This window comes from Trachurus trachurus, assembly GCF_905171665.1.
Source record: "Trachurus trachurus genome assembly, chromosome: 2".
Taxonomy (NCBI): domain Eukaryota; kingdom Metazoa; phylum Chordata; class Actinopteri; order Carangiformes; family Carangidae; genus Trachurus; species Trachurus trachurus.
Genome location: NC_139914.1, coordinates 13,847,067 through 13,866,915, shown reverse-complemented (window position 1 = coordinate 13,866,915; position 19,849 = coordinate 13,847,067). Strand labels below are relative to the sequence as shown.

Here is a 19,849-nt window from a genome sequence, read left to right as displayed (position 1 = left end):
GGAGTGAATTAATTTATGTTTATGTGGGAGTTTAATCACCTAGACAACATCATGCAATTACACTCCGCTTTGAATCCATCATGTCTAGAGGTCACATTTATATAACGCATAATTGATTGTTTGAATTCAAATAATCCAGAAAAAAAGGGCATACAAACGAACGACCTTGGTATTGAAAAAAAATGACATTTTTACTTTCAATCATGCAAAAAATCAATTCATAAAGGATGATATTATGAGTTTTTGTAATAAGTGTCAAGTAACAGGTAATAAGATCTTCATAAATTCATACTGATGTAGATTGTATTATACATTTATTATGTTAGCTAAGCACTTTATGAAGTTACAATAAGGCTTCATTAAGGGGAATAAATGGTCCCACTGGTAGAGCCCCTGTAGACCTGACTAGGAGACCCTGCTGACTCACTTTAGTGGCACATGTTAGCTTATTTGCACTTTCCTCTTGGTGGATTGGCTAGTGAATAATATATAAGAGCAAAAATATTCATTTCTTGTTTTATTTAAGTGATAAATAATGATTGAGGTTTTGAAAATTGCATCTTGTGAGCTAGGGCTGCTAATTCAGTCATAGCAAAATGAGGTCATTCTGAGTTCATAATATGATGTTGTAATATTATTTCATTTTTCTGTCTTTCCTATCCATAGCCTGCAGAATTTTGCTAGCATTTTAGCATCATTGTTTGTTTGTTATTATTGATTTGGCTAACACGAGCTTCATACATTTTCATGTTTTATTCAATACCATAGATATATATAGTAGGCTACAGATGCAGAACAAAACATGTAAGTGCCATGATTTAATTTATGTAAAAACCGATTGACTTTTTGTGGCATGAACCTGACACATGCTAGCATCTGGGTTAGCCTCTCTCAGGTCATCAAACCTGTAGCACTATTTTCTCAACACAGTGTTACAAGGGCACAGCCATTACATCTCTATTTATAACATAACGCTTACATTCTGTGCAGAGGTCACTGTGTGTTTCCCCTGTGCCTCCAGCATTCCTTGGCCTCCTGCACCAGGAGTAAGTAACACAGCACAGTAATGGTGGAGAAAAAAGAAGTTAAAACAGTGTCATTAAATTGGTAATTAGCTGCGTAATAAAGTCGCAGCAAGACAAAACTGGAGAGTACGTGTTGTTGAACATGATGGATGGCATTAGTGGAGTGTCTGTAAAATGGATTTCTGGGACTTTGTGAAGGTAGGGAGAACGTGCTGTAGTGGAAATACAGTGTTGATGATGATAGGAAAAAAAGACTCTGGTGTAATAATTTGAAATACCTTGAAATACAAGTGCGCTTACTGCTTACCCAATAACACACTGGCATTGAATAGAGTGGTAACTTCATCTGATTGGACGTGAATGTCCATTTATTAGGGCCACGGGGCAAGCGCACCGGGCACTGGCCCCTACAGCTATGAAATAGCTGCTTTGCCCCGGGCACTACTGTTATTGTGTGGATTTGTTCCTACTTATTATTCTTCCTCATCTTCTGGACTATTTTCGATTCGCTACTACATCCTGAGGTCGCCACGTGCGCTACGAGCTTTATATGTAATTTGAAGTCAATATTCAGCTCACATTTGAGACATTTGGTGAAAATAGAATGGCAGAATGACAACATTTATGCTCAAAAAGCAATTTTACAAAATTTCATTTTAGACTTGTTTATCTATTACTGTATTCATATCCTATTTCAAGCACCAAAACAGTTCGTTCTCATGACTGAAGGTGTGTTTTTGTCTTTTTTTTCAAAAAGCAGACCTCAAATTTCCAGCATTTGGCCTAAATTATTTCTTTATACAGTGTTCTAGGACAAATTGGCCTCAGTGTGCTTACAGCGGAGGTTCTAATATTTAGACATTAAACACTTGAGTATTGTTACATCTGCAAGTATCTTAAAAAGATACATTTAAGAAAATATGTAAAAGTCGAGAAAATGGCCTCAAACCTCAGAGGGCATAAACATGTCTGTTAGGGCTGTCCCGATTATCATATTTTGATAATCGAATATTTGCGGACATAAAATCGATCAAAATCTATCACGGACTTCATGATCGATTACCATGGCAACGAAGCTTCGATTTTTTGGGGTCAGCCATAATGTCTGTATTCAGTTTTAAGCAGTGATTTGGTGTTTTTGCGCTTAGAGGGGGCCACAAGCAAAAATCTTGTTTAGGGCCACCAAAATCCTAGGGCCGGCCCTGCTAAACTCGTTCCTCTGCTGTCACCCAGGATCTGCCGCATGGACGTGACCCTCAAATGATCTGGCGTGGGCCGACAGCTGTGTGGTGTGTTTGTTTCGCTCGCTGCGCTGTCAGTCAGGGTGGGGTGAGGGTGGGGAAGGTTATGTTGAACACCAGGCGTTGCCCCATGGGAGCTTCCTGCTTCGTCCTTAATTATCAATCGTCTTCTCTTCACCTTTTATGATTGCGCTGGTGGGCGACTGACGGGAGGAGTGGGGTGTGTGGGGGGACTTCATCTGAGCTAATCCCAAACCATTCCCTTCCCATCATTCCCTTTGATAATTAACATTTCATCTCGGAGCTGCTGGAGAGATTATCTTCTCAACAGAGAGCACAATTAACTACTATTACTGTCATGTTGTCAGTGTGTCCTGCCTCTCTTCATATGATAGGATGATAAAGGAGCTCCATTTTTTTCATTGCATCTTTATTAAAATTTTAAATGAGGAAAAATGTGCCGGTTTCCACTTTTTTTTCCGATTGCAACCATCTGTTTCCCAGAGTGAGATACGAGCTCCATTTGCAGCTGCTTCGCTGCTGACAGTTGAGTGTGAACTCGCGGGATGTTTGTTTGAGCCTTTATGTCCAAATGATGATGTCTCGCATTAAGGCAGCGAACCAGAAAAGTGCATCCACGTCACTGCAATCTGCCCACAAAGCATTAAAGAGGAAATGGAGGAGAATTTGTACTGCAGTTAATGATGACAAAAAATTAAAGGTCCCATTATGTTGCACTTGACAGGTGTTTTATTTTGAAGTTTCACGAATGCGAACTATTTATATTAAGGTAAAAACACTTTAGATGTTCAGATGATGGAGTATTCTCTATCCAGCACTGGAATTTTTTATTTCGTCTGAATCAGGCTTCTCTATGGAGCTCCAGGGAGCCAATGAGGAGAGAGAGGACCTATGATTCTCTTTTCTGATTGGCTAACTTTTTGTTAGGAGTGACTGAATAGAAATACAGCAGATTTCAGATATATCACCCAGAGGAAACAAACCCTGCAAGGTTGGATGGTGGATCTGAGTGGGCGGGGCTTTGGACACTTATTTGTGACATCATAAAGTCACGTAAGTCCTGACGGCTCATTTTAAAGGCTCAGTTTTGAACATTGACTGTGTGTATTTCTCTTTGGACTCAGGCTTTGATACTTGCACAGTCAGGGCCGTTGCTAGGAATTCTGGGCCCCCTTAAAGAATTCTAAAGTGACCCCCCCCCCCCACCCAGTTTTTTTCTTAGACTACGTATGTATTATCATTTTTTATTTAGCCTACTTTGTTTTGATGCTAATGCAGCATTACTATGAGTATTAGTCAGGGTCTTGTGAAGAATAATTCAGTCATAAAAAGCTTAGACTACTGGGGTTTTTTATGGGCCCCACTGGGCACTGGGCCCCTAGAATTATCATCACCTTTCTCCCCTATACAACGGCCCTGTGCACAGTATTAATACCGATCCTGGACCTGCTTTATGACCATGAAGGAAATGTAAATCTATCTCTATACAATTTAGGACCTTTAAGGCAACTTGTATGAACTGTTCTCTCATATCTTGATAAAATATGAATACAATATAACAGTTTTATTTACACTTGGCCTCATTTATAATGGTGTCTGGCCAGTCTGGACCTCATATTGATAACATATTGGTTTTCCTGGGTTGGCTGCTAAGTTGGGAAGGAGGTGGTAACAGACATGTAGCTCCTTGGTAACTGAACTTGGGCACTTCATCAGTTTAATTACAACAATTACAGTTAACAGTTTGCTGACAGCGATCCATAACCCGACACAAACACGTGGATAAATCATAGTTATGGACTTAGAAGGCAAGACAAATGTTCCATTGTCTTCACAGGCTCTCGGTATCACCCACGCATCCTTCAGCTGATTGGGGATCAGTGCAGCTCGGTGTGACTTGTGTAATATTGCTTTCTCCCACCGCTTTAATGAGACAGGGACAAAAGAATGACGGCTAATTCCAGTGCAACTTCACCTCCATTAAGTCAAGTCAGTTTTATTTATACAGTGCAGAATCATAACACAAATTATCACAGGGCACTTTTCACAACAACAGTAATAATAATTATAATATGAGTGATAAGGTTGCAAAATAAATCTCACTCATACTTGGGCCATAGGGTTGTTTCCTACACTCTTAGAAATAAGGGTTCCAAAAGGGTTCTTCAACAAGGGCTGAGGTTCTACCTGGAGCCAAAAAGGGTTCTCCTATGAGGACAAGCCGAAGAACCTTATATGGTTTTATTTCTAAGAGTGTATTCTGAATCCGGCCGTTTGTTTTAGCCAAGATGATGCTACAATATATTTTACCCAACTATATTTAAGTTAGCTGTTAAGGGCCAACCTTCAATTTTGTTAATTTTGTATTTTTTCCCCGTTTATTTCCATATATTCCCGTTAATTCCGATATATTCCTGTTAATTCCCATGGAAAGTTTCCAACTTTGAAAATTCCTGGAATTTTTCAACCCTACAAGCCAGAATCTGCCCAGACTCATGCCATGTACCAGGACAGGGATGTGAACAACCATGATGTGGGCGTTTTCTGTTTTTCTTTTCATATATATAATCAAGTCCCGATCCAAAGCCAGCAGTCCCCCATGAGGGAACTGATGCATCCAAACGGTGGATTTATTTGCGCTTCTACTCTTGGGTCCTTCAGTTGGAGTACGCTGCGATATGACGGTACGGCTCCAGCATCTCAAGAAGCATCCTCAGAGGGCTTTGATTCGGCTCATTCATCTCAATTTCGCAAGCTGTTCCCATAGTCGCAATTCTTAATTTGGTTTGTCACTTAAAGTTGCTGAATTAAAATCTACTTACCGAGGTGTAGCCAATCAGAACTTATTGTGATCATCACATTTCAAATCCTTATGTTCCCAAACAGACTGTCTTGCATCGGTCTTTGGACCTAGATCCTTTGGTCGGATCTGTTGGGCCTCTGTAAATACTGTTATAGAGTGCATTGAGATAACTTTGGTGTGAATTGGTGCCATTTAAATAAAATGACTTGACTTAACAGAATCTCCAGGGCCCAGTTGTTCAAAAGGTGTATTGTATTTTTGAAATCCCTTGTTTTGCCATCCAGGATCACGTAATCTGTCTTACTTTTATCCCAGTTGTTCAAAGCAAAATTGGATTGGATCAATCTGATTCAGATGCAAACTTTTCAAGATGACCAAATCTGGATAATGAGTGCTCCAAATGGGACTACATACACTGGAGGCTACTAGGTTAAAACCAAGATTGGATTGCATGGTCTAATCCAAACTCAGAATCCATTTTTTTTTTTTGAACTACCCATTTTCAAGATTTGATTCAATCCATTATCCAAAAATCCCAACAGATTACCTTTGAACAACATGCCCAGAAGTCCACATTGGGTTCTTGAGCCTTCAAGGGAAGGTAAAGGGTTCCCCTACTTCTTTGGACTCACCTGTGAGTTCTGCACTGCAGACGGTTGCCCTGAAGGTCCAGGCTTTGGCAGAGAAAGTGCAATAAGGTGTCACTGTGAGTGCTTGGATGCTTTTTACGCTTTGCTTTCTACAAATTCTGAGTTCAGAGGAGGATAGCAGCCCAGACATTCCTCCCATTCCAGCGTGAGTGATGTAATGAAATTAAACACATGCATTGACTCATATGGCTCCGGCCTGTGAACATTTTGTGCCCAAAGCTCAAGCACTTGGCATTCTGCCGGGTCGCTGTCCCTCCACAGAGCTGCGGTGCCATTTCACTCTGTGTCATTTGTGTCACTCACGCCGCTTCCCGCTGTCAACCGATGCCGCTACTTTTTAAAATGAAGCTGTGTAACGAGAACACACTGTGGCATTTAGATAACACTGTGATGGTATTTTCAGGACTTAAAAAAAATCATTTTAAATTTCAGCTCAGATATTTTCTGCAGATTAAGTCAGTTAAACTGACTGTGCTCATATTTGGCTGCGCAAACACAGTTCTGTTGTCAAGTGGAAATCTCCTGTGGCTGCGAAATGCCAGCGTTTCGTCGGTTTGTTAAATCTAACACATGGACTTTATCCAGTGGGGGTTGCAGGTTTGGATGAGTACCATGAGGTACTGACCACACTGGGTGATTTCCTCCCTTAGCCATTGCACCCAAAATAGTTTCTGCACATTTTCCAACTGCAAATTAAATGTAAATTATGCGAGAACATCCCAAGACATTGTTGCATGCAAGCATACATTCCGATTATGATATTTAGCACAGTTATAACTAACGTTATAGCTAACGTTTTGCAAGCTAATTAGCTTGTTGACAAGCAAAGCTAACAAGCAAGGTGTGGTAAGTGCAGACACATATACCTGGTAAGTAGGGGTGGACAACCAGCTAAATTATTTGTCAAGTATTTGCATTCAAAGTCCAAAAGTTGAGACAATACTGACTAAACCCAATAAACTAAAAATCAACCCCACCCACACATGTAGTTGCTCTAGAGGCCAAAAATTATGTATTTATGCTGATTTATTGGACATTTCTATGGGGTCACGTTTGGAGTTCCCCTCTAGTGGCCATTTGAGGAAATACAAGTTTTGGCACTTAAAGGGACAGTTCAACATTTTGGCAAATTGGCCCATTGCCATAATCCCTATAGTTTTAGGAGTAGGTTCACTACCTTTATTAGTCTTTGAAAGCTATTTTTAGAACGGTGGAGCAGAGCCGTGAGCTTCTCAGAGCTACGCTACGGAGGCTCCGTATCAAGCGTAGTCAATGTGCAGGTCACAACTTGTTCACCGGAGCGTTTTGGAGTTGTTGGATTGTGTATTTGATGAGTTTGATGAGGGAAACCAAGAAATCCCATTAGCCTCCGTAGCGTAGCTTTGAGCAGCTCGCGGCTCTGTTACGCCGTTCCAAAAATAGCTTGCACCGAGAAATAAAGGTAAAGAAACTACTGCTAAAACGATAGGGATTATGGCAATGGACCAATTTGCCAAAACTATTCCTTTAAGTGTTGGCCACTTAAGGAAACCAACTGTACTGTATGTTTAACTAATGCACATAAAATACATTTTCAGAGCTGGATGCATGATTAATAAGCAGTATATCTTCATAATGTTGATAGAAACTCATAATAATAATCCATCACAATGTTTCCACAACCATTGGCATAATGCAACAGCCTGTTTTGTCCTACCAGATGTCAGATAACCCCAAATCCCCAAAATCGAAAAAGAAAACCCTTATAAATAAAAAACAATACTCTTCTCCCAGTCACTGCCTTACTTAAAATAGATAAAAATCAGTCAGAGCAGACTCTCATTAGACCTCCCGTCTCAGTTCTGTCCAAACCTTGTGCCTGTGTCCACTCTGTGCTTTTCATGACTGACCTACATTAAGCTCCCCAGTCCCTGTCAAGGCAGCATTAATACAAATAGGGGAGGGGAGGGATTAATGCCACCCCCACCCCCCCCCTCCTCCTCCCTAGAGCAGTGGGAGCGCTGCTGATGATGAAGTGCTTCCTCTGGGCTCAGTTGAGAGATCACAGTGTCACTAACAGCACAGCAAAAAAACCTTATCTGGAAACAACAACGAGCTCCTCTATCAGTTAGCAAAAACTATAATAGCTGTTACATCTTACAGAGGCTTTCACGTGGTATTTTTTTCCCCCAAACATAAATGTTAGAGGCTGAAATAAACCACTGTGACCTTATTATATCCACACTGTCAACAATTTATATAATACGGCACTGACTCAACATTACACAGCACATCAAATTCATGGGCATCTGAAAACTCCCCTGATGGAGGGAATGTATTTGATGGAAGTATTTAATGGTTGTTTTGTAGGAGCTGAAGGACAGGTCCCATTTGCAACCCAGTGCTGAGGCATTATGTTTTCAGGTTGTCTGTGCATATATCCTACAGTATATTCCCATATTATCTGAGCTGAGTTGAGCGGATTCTGGTGGTCAAAGGTCAAAAGTTGAATATATGCTGCTTTCTCCTGATTTCTTTGAGTTGATTTTCAGACATTCTTGGTGCAACCCAGGGTTGAAAGCAGCAAAATAATTAATAAATGCAACAATAACAAAAGGCATGCAAGTTGGGTGCTTCATATCACGTAGGCTATATGCAGCCGGGAGCGTGCCTATGTTCCCACAGCCCTATGTTCCCTCAGCCCTATGTTCCCACAGCCCTATGTTAATATGGCCGATCTGACCTGTGACCTTACCCATGTGACGTTAACAAACAATAGAAAGGCAAGGAATTACAAAATAATTACAAAATTCACTGCTGAGCCACATCAATAGGGATGTGGGAACATAGGACTGTGGGGACATAGGTATTGGATTGGTTGGGCTTCTCTACATGTGGTACTTCCACTGCTGATATGGAGATTGTTTCTCTTTTTGAAAAATCTGTAGAATATTGTGTCACAAGCAGTCACTTATTCCTGGAGGAATTTTCTTAAAAGAAAGAAAAGAAAGTCTTTATATTTCTTTCAGTTGTGATTCACAGTTACAAAGACTTTTCCGGATGAAACCTGTAACCTGCTGTGCGCTGCTGTCTCTTCGGCACACATAGGATGAAATTGCATCCTTTTTTTTTTGGGAGTTTCCAAAACATTTGCCTCTTTCTGTGAAATCGTATGGAGACCATGTTTAAAATGAAGACAATTTGTCTTCATTTCTCACCGTTTCCCAAAGGGAATCCAAGTCTTATTATTATTGCATTACATTAACCGAGCAGTTATCTGTGGCTGTCAAGTGAAACTGTGAAAACTGACACCATTTGTTTGAATTTCCTGTCAGCGGAGCGGTTGAAAGGGTAGACAACATTTTATTCACATAATTCACCCTGCAGAGTATTTTTAAATATGTACCATTAGAGTGTTTTTCCATTTCAGTATTGACAGCTCTCCTCCGGCTCTGACAGTCTTTTTAAATCACGACCTTGTCAGTGGAATGAATGGCCGTCAGAGCGCCAAGTATGAGCCACTCGCCGTGACGACTGCTGCTCTTTCCCTCTCTTGCATTTCACAGGATATAAATAAGGACAAGCAGTTTATATGACTTCCCATTCGTCAAAGACCTGTCATGTTTTACATCTTCTTTCTCCTAGAAAATACCAGTCTGATGTCAGAGGTTATTTTATTTATCCCGGATGGTTTTGTCAGAGGATGTGTTTGTGTGATAACAGACACCGAAATACTGAGCGTGTCAAGACCTGTCATCCATCTGATTACACCTGCACACATTGTGACTCATTTTTGTGACTCATCTCATTTCTTTTTTGAGTAATGCACAAGTTCTTTCATATAACTGGAGTAAATTCTACTTTTTATTAAGATATACAAAAGTAGTATTGTTGATAGCTGTATTAATATAAGAAATCAGGACAGGATACCCAGGTTAGCTACGTTGTTAATCTGTCAAGGCTATGAAGTTGAATTAGAAAGTCTGAACCTGAGCTAAGGCTAGCAACACTGACAGGCTAAGGTAGCAATGGCTAAATGTAGATTCTAAAAATATTTATTTATGCTGAATTATTGGATATTTTTAACATTAGAGTCTAGTGGCCATTTGAGGAAATACAGGTTTTGGCACTTAAGTGTTACCACTGACAGGACAAGGTAGCAATGGCTAAACAGACTCAGTTCACAACCAAAGGCATTTAACTTGGCAAATGTTTGGGGCCCCCAAGGTGGGAAAGGGCCTCACATTAGCATAATTTGCATTGACAACTAAATGCACCTTTAAACTTCATTTAAAGCCATTAAACATTACTAGTACCACTAGTAGGCGCCAGTACTAGTAGCTACCCAAGTCGTCTCCAGTAATTAAGACGGATTGTGCGAATATTTGGGGTCCCAAGGGGAAAGGGGGCTTTACTTTGCCATATTTAGCAATGACAACTACTATATGCAACTTTAAACCTCCCTTAAAGACATTATGGGGCACTGTTGCTACCAACTAGTACCACTAAATCCTCACTTGCCATTTGTTTGATATAATCACAGGTCTTGCTAATTTTCTGAAATGCTAATCTGATCCCTCAGCACCTGCAACCGTTTCTTATGATTTGACATATACAGCCCTGTTTTAAGTCTCTTTAGTCGTATCTCCAGGCGATGGACTTAGTTATGTATGCACTCTATTTTTGAGTCCTTTTGAAAAGAAACTTTGACTAAATCTCAGAGAGCCCCCCCCCCTCTGCTCCTTTGTGGCTCGGTTCAAGACGAGGTGGGTAAACATGGGAAGAGGAAAGAGACAGAGCGAGGGCAGGAAAGGTGGGGTGAAGAGACCGAGGGCAATGCCAAGGCCTGTGGTCATCCTACAGGGTGTATGCTGCTGCCAGAGGCCTTGTAATCCTCCCCCACCCCTGCCTTGCCCTCCGTCACCCTCTCTATCATCCCCTCCACCTCACCATGACAAACCGGATCTGCTCTCTATCAAACAGCCACAGGCTACCTCTCACCCCCCCTTCTTTTTTTCCCTTTCTTTCTTACCCAGTGGTCCTCATCCCATTTGTCATTTACACCGCCTCGGTCTTGGTCAGGCCGCCTGCCGTTGCTGCCAAGCTTGGCCGCCGAGCTCCCGGGTCCTGGCAAGGAAGAGCCACCAGTTCCCCCAGCGGCAGCGTTTAGAAAGCCACTTAATGGGTTTAGGCGCATTTGCTAATTTGTCAACAAGTTTCGGATGTGGCGCTCGCTGCCAGGCCGGTCGGTCTGGCTCTTGACTGGAAGGGATCTCTGTTGGCCCAGACCGTTTCTGGAGCCACGAGTGAGATCAAATTAAAAGGCCTTGCATACTTGACTATCTGTGTTGGCGCTTCCGGGGACTGCTGAACTCAGTCTTACAAACGATCTGGTGTACCGACTAATTATCATTATTGTCCAGGGTTTTAATGGAGTGTGACTCCTTCAGTGCAGGAGGGAAGAAAGTAAATAACTTCTTTTATATTGGTCTGGTGATGATTAATGGAATTGGAATGTGGAATGGAAACCACCCAATCTCACCCCCGACTCTTCTTTTAAGTCCAATTCCCAATAAATGTCATCTCTAACGTTTGAGTTGGGAAGTGTAAATTTTACAAGCAGCCATCCTGCCAAAGTAGAAGTTCAGTACCAATGCACCTTTTTTCTCACTTCAACTGTCTTCGTGTACAAATATAAAAACATGTCCCTTGTTTCTGTTGCATGTCTTTACGAATCCTGTCCAATTAAGCTGTAGAAACATCTTGTAGGTTCAAGTAGGTCTTGGCACAGGGTCTGGATACTTATGTTGGTGTGATATTTCAGTTATAAGGCCATGTTTTTGCTTGGTAATGAGGTATTGAGTGTAGATTCATAATGGAGTCCCATCCATCCATCCATCTATCCATCCACCCTCGGTCAAGCAAAGCAGTCCTTCATCAATCCATTCCAACTCGTTATGTTGAAGGTCAGGTCACCCAGGCCAGATGATTTACATAGTCAAGCCTAAGGCCTCTTTCTTTTTGGATGCCAAGTCATTTCTTTTTTTATCCAGCAGTATAACAAAATGTGCAAACTACAAATCTTAAGTTGGAACCAATTGGCTTCGAGATCCTAGAGGGCAGTATCCTCTCAAAAGTCGTCTTTGCCCGTTGTTATGTAGTTGCTGCTTTTAGAATTTTAATCAGAATCAGTATTCGTGATGGGCATTATTCCTTGTGAAGTTACCTCGAATGTGTTTGGTATTTCATAACCCAGCCAGTATTCTAGTATTTGTCATTGTCATTGTTTAAATGGTCACAACTCTGTATTGACTAAACTGAAAGGGAATAGTTCCTAATGAGATTATAGATACAATGAATGACCTTGGCCAAGATAAGCAACAGGAAAGGGATGGATTGATAACCAATAACCAATAATAAACCCATTCTGAGCTAACTGTTTAATCAAGCCTTAATCAATCCACTGTCACAGTTGCACTTGTGTGTGTACTGTCTACAGCAGATGACAGAAATATACAAATTATTGTTGAAAATGGCATTTTAGATTTAACTTTAATACCCTCAAAGGTTGTTTTTGATGAAATGTATGACCTTTCAGAACTTTTTTGGACATATTTCACTGCAACCTGGTTATTTTTTAAAATCCTGATGATCCCATCTGTATTTCATCAATTCATCTCACTTTGACAGTGAAGGAGGACTGCGCTTCAGTTAACAGATTAAAGAGAAATTCTGTTTTTTAACTGTCAGTCTACATGAAATCAATGCCAAACACCTCAGACGCTCCCCAGTAAGGCTGTTTCTGATATGTTTTTCTTACCCCCCCCCCCCCCCCCCCCCTTTCTTGTTTGTTTTCATCAATCCAGGGTTTCTAAGCACAGGAGACCAGGCAGCCAAGGGCAACTACGGCCTCCTGGATCAAATTCAGGCTCTCAGGTGGATCAAAGAAAACATCCAGGCCTTCAAAGGAGATCCAAAGAGGGTGACCATTTTTGGCTCCGGCGCCGGAGCATCGTGCGTCAGCCTGCTCACCCTCTCGCATTACTCAGAAGGTACGTGTCCTCGCTCACAGGCATGCACAAGCACACAAGACACGCTCGCACAAAAAAAGGGACTTCCGCTTCGTTCTTTGTCATTTCTGCTACTGTGCTTGTCTGGGATGTCAGTTTTTCTTTTCTTTTTTCTCTCAACTCTGGACCTCGCATATGCAACCGTTTGATGTTTGACTACAGAGAAGAGGTGTGCAGTTGGTTAATCTCAGACCACCATCATGGACATGGACTGTTGTACGCAAGATATTCTTTGTCCTCCTGCGTCAAGGAAGGAAGGATGGATGAAGGGAAAGAAGGAAGGAAGGAAGGACAAAGGGAAAGATGGGAGGAAAAAAGGAAGGGAAAAAGGAACGGAAAAAGGAAGGAAAGGATGAGGAGGGTGGGAACAGATTGGGTCAAAAAGGAAGGAAGAAGTAAGGACGAAAAGGGAAGGACAGAAAGATGGATGGAGAGAACAGATTCGTTCAAGGAAGGAGGGAAAGAAAGAAGGGGAAAAGAAAGGAAAGGAACATGGATGGAGGGAGGAAACATATTTGTTCAAGGAAGGAAGAAGGGAAATAAGGGAGGAAAGAAGGAAGGGGAAAAGGATGGAAAGAAAGATGGAGGGAGGGAAGAGATCAGGTCAATTGGATCGAAAGAGGAAGGAAAAAGAAGGAAGGAAGGAAAGGAAAAAGGATTGTGGAAAGAAGGAAGGGAGAAAGGAAGAAAAGAAGGAAGGGTGGAGGAAGGGAACAGATTGGGTCAATTTGACCCTTAATATATCAAAGAAATTGTCATGAAATGTAATTTGTTATCCAGGGAGCATTGGAAATACAGCTTTAAAACAAAAAAATGTGATGAGAATATTCAGAATTCAAATTTTAAATGACCTCGGGACATTTCAATGAGTACTACCCTCAGGAAGTTCATATCTTACTGCTGTAACACTCATGAAATCACCATTACTATTTCAATTTCAAGACATTTTTCTTCCATTAATTTGTACTTTGTACCTCCATTACGTACTCTGTTCCAGGCAGAACTTGAGGCTGAAATAGAACCAAACTGTTCTCCACTATTGGGGAGTTAATGATTTGCTACCAACCTTAATATTTTATATTTTCAACTAAGAAGAATTAGTTTGTGTGGTGTCATTTAGTTCTGTGTAAAATATGTGTACATACGTATATACAATTCCCTTCAAATTGACCCAATCTGTTCCCTTCCTCCATCCTTCCTTCTTTTCTTCCTTTCTCCCTTCCTTCTTTCCACAATCCTTTTTTCCTTTCCTTCCTTCCTTTCTTCCTTCCCTTTGTCCTTTCTTCTTCCTTCCTCTTTTGATCCAATTGACCTGATCTCTTCCCTCCCTCCATCTTTCTTTCCATCCTTTTCCCCTTCCTTCTTTCCTCCCTTATTTCCCTTCTTCCTTCCTTGAACAAATCTGTTCCCTCTCTCCCTCCATCTTTCTTTTCTTCCTTTTTCCCTTCTTTATTTCCCTCCTTCCTTGAACGAATCTATTCCCTCCATCCATCTTTCTGTCCTTCCCTTTTCCCACCATTCCTTCCTTCCTTCCCTCCGTCCTTACTTCTTCCTTCCTTTTTGACCCAGTCTGTTCCCTCCCTCCTCCATCCTTTCCTTCCTTTTTCCCCTCCTATTTTCCTCCCATCTTTCCCTTTGTCATTCCTTCCTTCTTTCTTTCCCTTCGTCCGTCCTTCCTTCCTTGTGTGTGTCGATATTATACATCAATATTATTATTTCTCATCATCAACATGAAGATGTCCAATTAATGTAAAATTGACAGAATGGAATACGTATATAAGCATGTAGATTTTTTTGTGTATTACACTAATGAACTTGCATATAAAATTAAATGTATATCATTAACATATGCATACACATGTGTATTTCATATTCTGTATGTTGTAAACCTACATTTTCTAAAGTGAAATATTACATTTCTTTTACTAGATTGCAGATTTGATTCATTTTTTCCTTAAAAATGTTTTTGCACATAGTGGTAATTTATTTCATTTGATTTATTCACCACAAACAGCACGAAAATATAACACAGTCCCAGCAACAAAATACTGTGTTCACCACAGGCAAAGTATATGTTCATTCATGCCTCATTTTTTAAACATTTCTCCAGCTCTCTTGGAGGTGAGGAAATGAATGGCACATATTCCCGATTACCATATTGTATTTATATAATAGAGAACTTAAACAGAGCAGCCAGAGAGATCATATTCCCCATCTTTTACAGAAACTCCTGGCTTTCACAAATGAATAGTTTTGTGCAACGCAAATTTATACAAAAGACGAGGGAAAAATCAGGCCGACCCATCTGTAAGGGACTTAGAGGAAAAAGAGAAAGAGAAAAAAGGGGAGGAAATAACGCTGCTGCAATTCTCAGGCCATTTTTCCCCCAGAATGTGGGACAAATACAGGCTTTGTGAAAAACACACCTTCCCACAAAAATCAAAATCAACCTTTTTATCCTGCCGGTAGAAGTCCATTGGGTTTACCTTAGCAAGGGAGGCTTCCGATCTCCCCTTTGGTCTTGCATTGCGGTTATTAGGTCTGTTTCATTCTTCTTCATCTTGCACTTCAGGGAGTAGGAAGGGTTTACTTTACATGTAGATAAAAGTCCTCATGCTCTGAAGGGCAGCAATCATGACTGACAGAGTCGACAAACACGCCGAGCGCTCTTGTTGATGTATAATACATCAATGAAAGGGGTAATGCTGCCTTTAGCTCTGTTGTAAAGCTCCTATGAAGACAGTTGTACCATCAGTGAGTCACACGCCAAGGTCATAAAAAGCTCTGTATGTATATTTTTGAAGTTAACATCCGACTTGAGGTTTAACCGACGCTCCACATCTGAGTGAAACCCCATCCGCGGCTGCACCAAGGCCTTGTGGGAAATGTCTTCGTTGCGCTCAAAACATACTTTTCAAGTTGGCCTGGTTGAGTCATCACCACTGCATGTTTGCATGAGTATAAATAGCGCTCTCTGAAACAAAAAAAAAGTATATATATTTATATTTTTATATAAACACACATAACTCCAGTCTTCCTGTGGCCTACATGCTGATTGGCAGCTTGTGAAGCCCTGCTACCTATTTGAGGATGTGGAAATTGCCTAAGGTTTTGTTGCTATAAGCAGCAAATATCTCTAATGTTCCAGTTTGTTTATTAGAGGCACACAACTGTAACATCACTGTTCTGAATCATCCATTTCTTTGTCTTGATGTCTTTTACACTGGTATAAAGAGAGACTGAAATGAAGCCATATTTGTAAACTGGCCAATTTATCATTTATTAGAATCCTATATTAGGAAATGATGCATTTTAATGGGGATTTTTTTTTAATGTGAGACATATAGGTAAGTAACTAGACATGTCAATGTGTGGGGTATATTATTATAACCACAAATAAATCATCTGGAGATAATAAGATGTATGAAATATCTATGGCAAAAGTAGTTCATGGAGAAATTATTTATATTTATATGATTTAACATAATTGTAACAATGCATGTTAACATTATACATTTCAATTTCTCATTAATACATATGCAAACATACATATTTGTATGGGCAAGACAGATGCTAATATTTGAAAGAAATAATTCTTATTTCTGATTGGTTATATTTTTGCATATATTATATTTAATGCCACTATGCACAATTTGAATTTGAAATTCAATACGTACATATATTACAGTTGTGCATAGGTGTATTGTAAAAGATTTTATAAAATTGCAATTTATCAAGGACTGTGATGGATGAAAAGGGTTTTTAACTCATTTACAACAAAGTTTGATAGAACAAATTACATGATGCATCATATAACTTATAAACTTAAGCAACTAAAAAAAAACACTTTAGAGGAAATGTATTGTTCAGCCAAAGATTTTCTATATGAGGGAAAAAGATGGAACCACACAGGTGAAGTGCTGAAGAGAAGCACTTAGTCTCATATTATTAACCAGTTGAAAGCATCAGAACACAAAAAGGTGCACCCTGGAGCTTCTCATGAACTTGTTCCATAGTGTCAGTCTAAATATAATTGAATATATATATATAATATAATTGAAGTGTAAACGTATTACTCTGAATGAGGCTGATGGTCACATTGACAAAAGGAGTGAGACGCTACAGCAGAGACTCAGGGTTGTGATTAGCTAAATGAGCTGTACTTGAACTAGCTGAAATGATGATGTTGCTCATACTATTGAAAATCACTGCACCCATCAAGTAAGTGTGCACTGCCTGTTTCTGAACTCAGTCCAAGCTGTACAAAAGGTCCATTTCCATGTTTTGTCCATTTCCATGTTCCACAAAAACAAATGTTTGCTGTGTGGTATATTGATGTGTTGATGAAAAGAAGGGATCACCGCTGACACGTCTTCGCTTGTATTCAAAAAACAAGTTTATTAACAAGAAGAAGAACAGTGTACAAAAAATGTCGAATCCTGGAACATCTCAGGTGCCAATATGAGATCTTCCCGCGACTGGCCCGGAGTTCTGACTTATATACCTTTTCTGACTCCCCCATCTCCAGACAGAGAGGAATCTCTCCCGTCCAGATGGCCAATGACCTCTGACTTGACCTTTTAACTTTTAGGCTAGAACGAACCCAATGCCCTGTAACTCATGTCTCTTACCCATTAGAGAAGACAACAAGATCATCCAGTCATATTGAACCATGCATATCCCATTAGGTCAGATGACTTCTAAGCAAATTATAGAACCCATGAAGTAGAGCATCTGTCCAAAAAAGGCCTACATACATACAAAGAAGAACATACAATAGTTTTAAGATATTAAAGTAAAAAAGTTAAGGAGTATAATATACTACAGCTGCTTTTCACCCAACACAAACACGAACCCTTTGCTGCCAGTGCTGTCTGTATGTGTGTCATTCTCTAATACTATTATATCTCCAATTTCAGATCTGTTCCAGAAGGCCATCATCCAGAGTGGCACGGCGCTTTCCAGCTGGGCGGTCAACTACCAGCCTGCCAAGTACACGCGAGCCCTGGCCGAGAAGGTGGGCTGCAACATGTTGGACACCGTGGACCTGGTGGAGTGTTTGCAGAACAAGAACTACAAGGAGCTGATCGAGCAGTACATCACCCCGGCCAAGTACCACATCGCATTCGGGCCGGTGATCGACGGGGACGTGATCCCTGACGATCCCCAGATCTTGATGGAACAAGGGGAGTTCCTCAACTACGACATCATGCTAGGGGTCAATCAAGGCGAGGGGTTTAAGTTTGTCGATGGCATTGTGGACAGCGAGGACGGGGTGTCCGCCAACGATTTCGACTTCGCCGTGTCGGACTTCGTGGACCATCTGTACGGCTACCCAGAAGGCAAGGACACTTTGCGCGAGACCATCAAATTCATGTACACGGATTGGGCGGACAAGGAGAACCCGGAGACCCGACGCAAGACTCTGGTTGCTCTGTTCACCGACCACCAGTGGGTGGCGCCGGCAGTAGCCACCGCCGACCTTCACGCCCAGTACGGGTCGCCGACCTACTTCTACGCATTCTACCACCACTGTCAGAGCGACATGAAGCCCAGCTGGGCCGACTCGGCCCACGGCGACGAAGTTCCGTACGTGTTCGGGATCCCCATGATCGGACCCACCGATCTCTTCAACTGCAACTTCTCCAAGAACGACGTGATGCTGAGCGCCGTGGTCATGACCTACTGGACTAACTTTGCAAAAACAGGGTGAGTGCCCCTTTGTTTAATTTCAATTCTATGATTTGGCATCCACACACCGTCCATTGAGAAATCTCTTCGACCATTTATAAGGTTGTTCTTCATGATAGCCAACCATTTCTTGAAATGACCCATCTTCTGTTGATGTTTTTTGAAATTCATCACTGTGACAAAATACCCAATGCGTTCAAGGTTCAAAGGTTTTAACCGTCCATTAAGCTATGTAAATGGCATTGCTCAGTCCCACTCTAATCAACCAACACTGATTGCAGATCATAAGAGATAAATACCCATATAAAAATATATAGCAAAAAAACACACTATAAAACATCATGAGGAACTAAATTAACTACAACTACTGATGGAGTGGTTGAATCCAAGTATGGAGGTCTGGACTTATAGACGCAGGGTTCAGTACCACTGAAGGAATCTTTTTATAAACTGTAGGTTATTGTTTTATATTTTTTCTTCCAGTCAACTTACTGTTGGTCCTTGTTTTTTTCTGTTTAATCTGTCAATTTCTTACAATCAACTTACCTTTAGAGTCTAAAGAGTGTAAGTGCTTGATGGCCCAATTGTAGATTTTAGGGGTCACGTTGAAGGTGGAAGTTGAAGTTGCCCCAAACCTTATGCAGATTTATTTATTTATTGCATAGTGATGTCCTCTACAGCAGTGGTTCTCAACGTGGGGTCCGGGGACCCCCAGGGGTCCTTGAGAGGGTTCAAGGGGGCCCCCAACTTTTTCTTGAAATTCTACCACTTTTTTTTTTTGAGAATTTTTATTATTATTGTTTTTTTGTTTTTTTTTGAGAATTTTACCACTTTTTTTTTTTTCCTTTTTTTTTGAGAATTTATTTTTTAATCACCTCTTCCAACAAATGTTTAAACGTTGTTGGAGAAATTGTACCACTTTTTTCCAGAAATTTCTCTACAATATTTCCAAAAATTCACACCATTGGCCCTAATTTGAATGTAAAAAAAAAAGTAACGTTATTCAGTCTCAGAACAAATATTTGTGTATTTCTGGTTCTTGAACATTTTGTCCAATGGGGGTCCATGGTCTAATTTGTGTCAATTTAGGGGTCCTTACTGTAAAAAAGGTAGAGAAGCACTGCTCTACAGTAGCCTATTTTCCCAAATAGGTCTACAACTTACCATTGATGCGTAATGTGACTGAGGTTAGGTGTAATATCAGGTTTATATGATCTTACCTAACTTTTGTCCCAGTAAAGACATGGATTCCATTTGTCTCTCAGACTTTGAGGCACCTCTTGCTCAGATATGTGTATCCTCCTCCACTTCTATTAGCGTGGGCTCTACTAACCTTGGTTACTAAGGCAACTGTGTATTATAGCAGAGC

The 19,849-nt window shown here is 40.7% G+C and overlaps 2 protein-coding genes and 1 long non-coding RNA gene across 6 annotated transcripts in view; 2 read left to right on the top strand and 1 right to left on the bottom strand.

Annotated features, from left to right (window-relative positions):
* The window catches only part of LOC310999124, a 355,538-nt gene that overhangs the window by 91,977 nt on the left and 243,712 nt on the right, over nucleotides 1–19,849 (bottom strand). The gene's annotated exons all lie outside the window — the stretch shown is intronic.
* Nucleotides 1–19,849, top strand: part of pudp (pseudouridine 5'-phosphatase) — a 262,995-nt gene that overhangs the window by 175,406 nt on the left and 67,740 nt on the right. The window lies entirely within an intron of this gene.
* nlgn4xa (neuroligin 4 X-linked a) overlaps nucleotides 1–19,849 on the top strand; it is a gene marked incomplete at both ends in the record, with an annotated part of 86,703 nt that overhangs the window by 58,931 nt on the left and 7,923 nt on the right. For 3 of the 4 annotated variants that reach the window (XM_083988916.1, XM_083988917.1, XM_083988918.1), the window contains 2 exons: nucleotides 12,586–12,771; nucleotides 17,709–18,498. In XM_083988916.1, the coding sequence (XP_083845042.1) occupies nucleotides 12,586–12,771; nucleotides 17,709–18,498 (976 nt within the window). Of the gene's footprint in view, nucleotides 1–12,585; nucleotides 12,772–17,657; nucleotides 18,499–19,849 lie in introns of all 4 variants that reach the window. The other variant, XM_083988919.1, reaches the window with a different exon arrangement.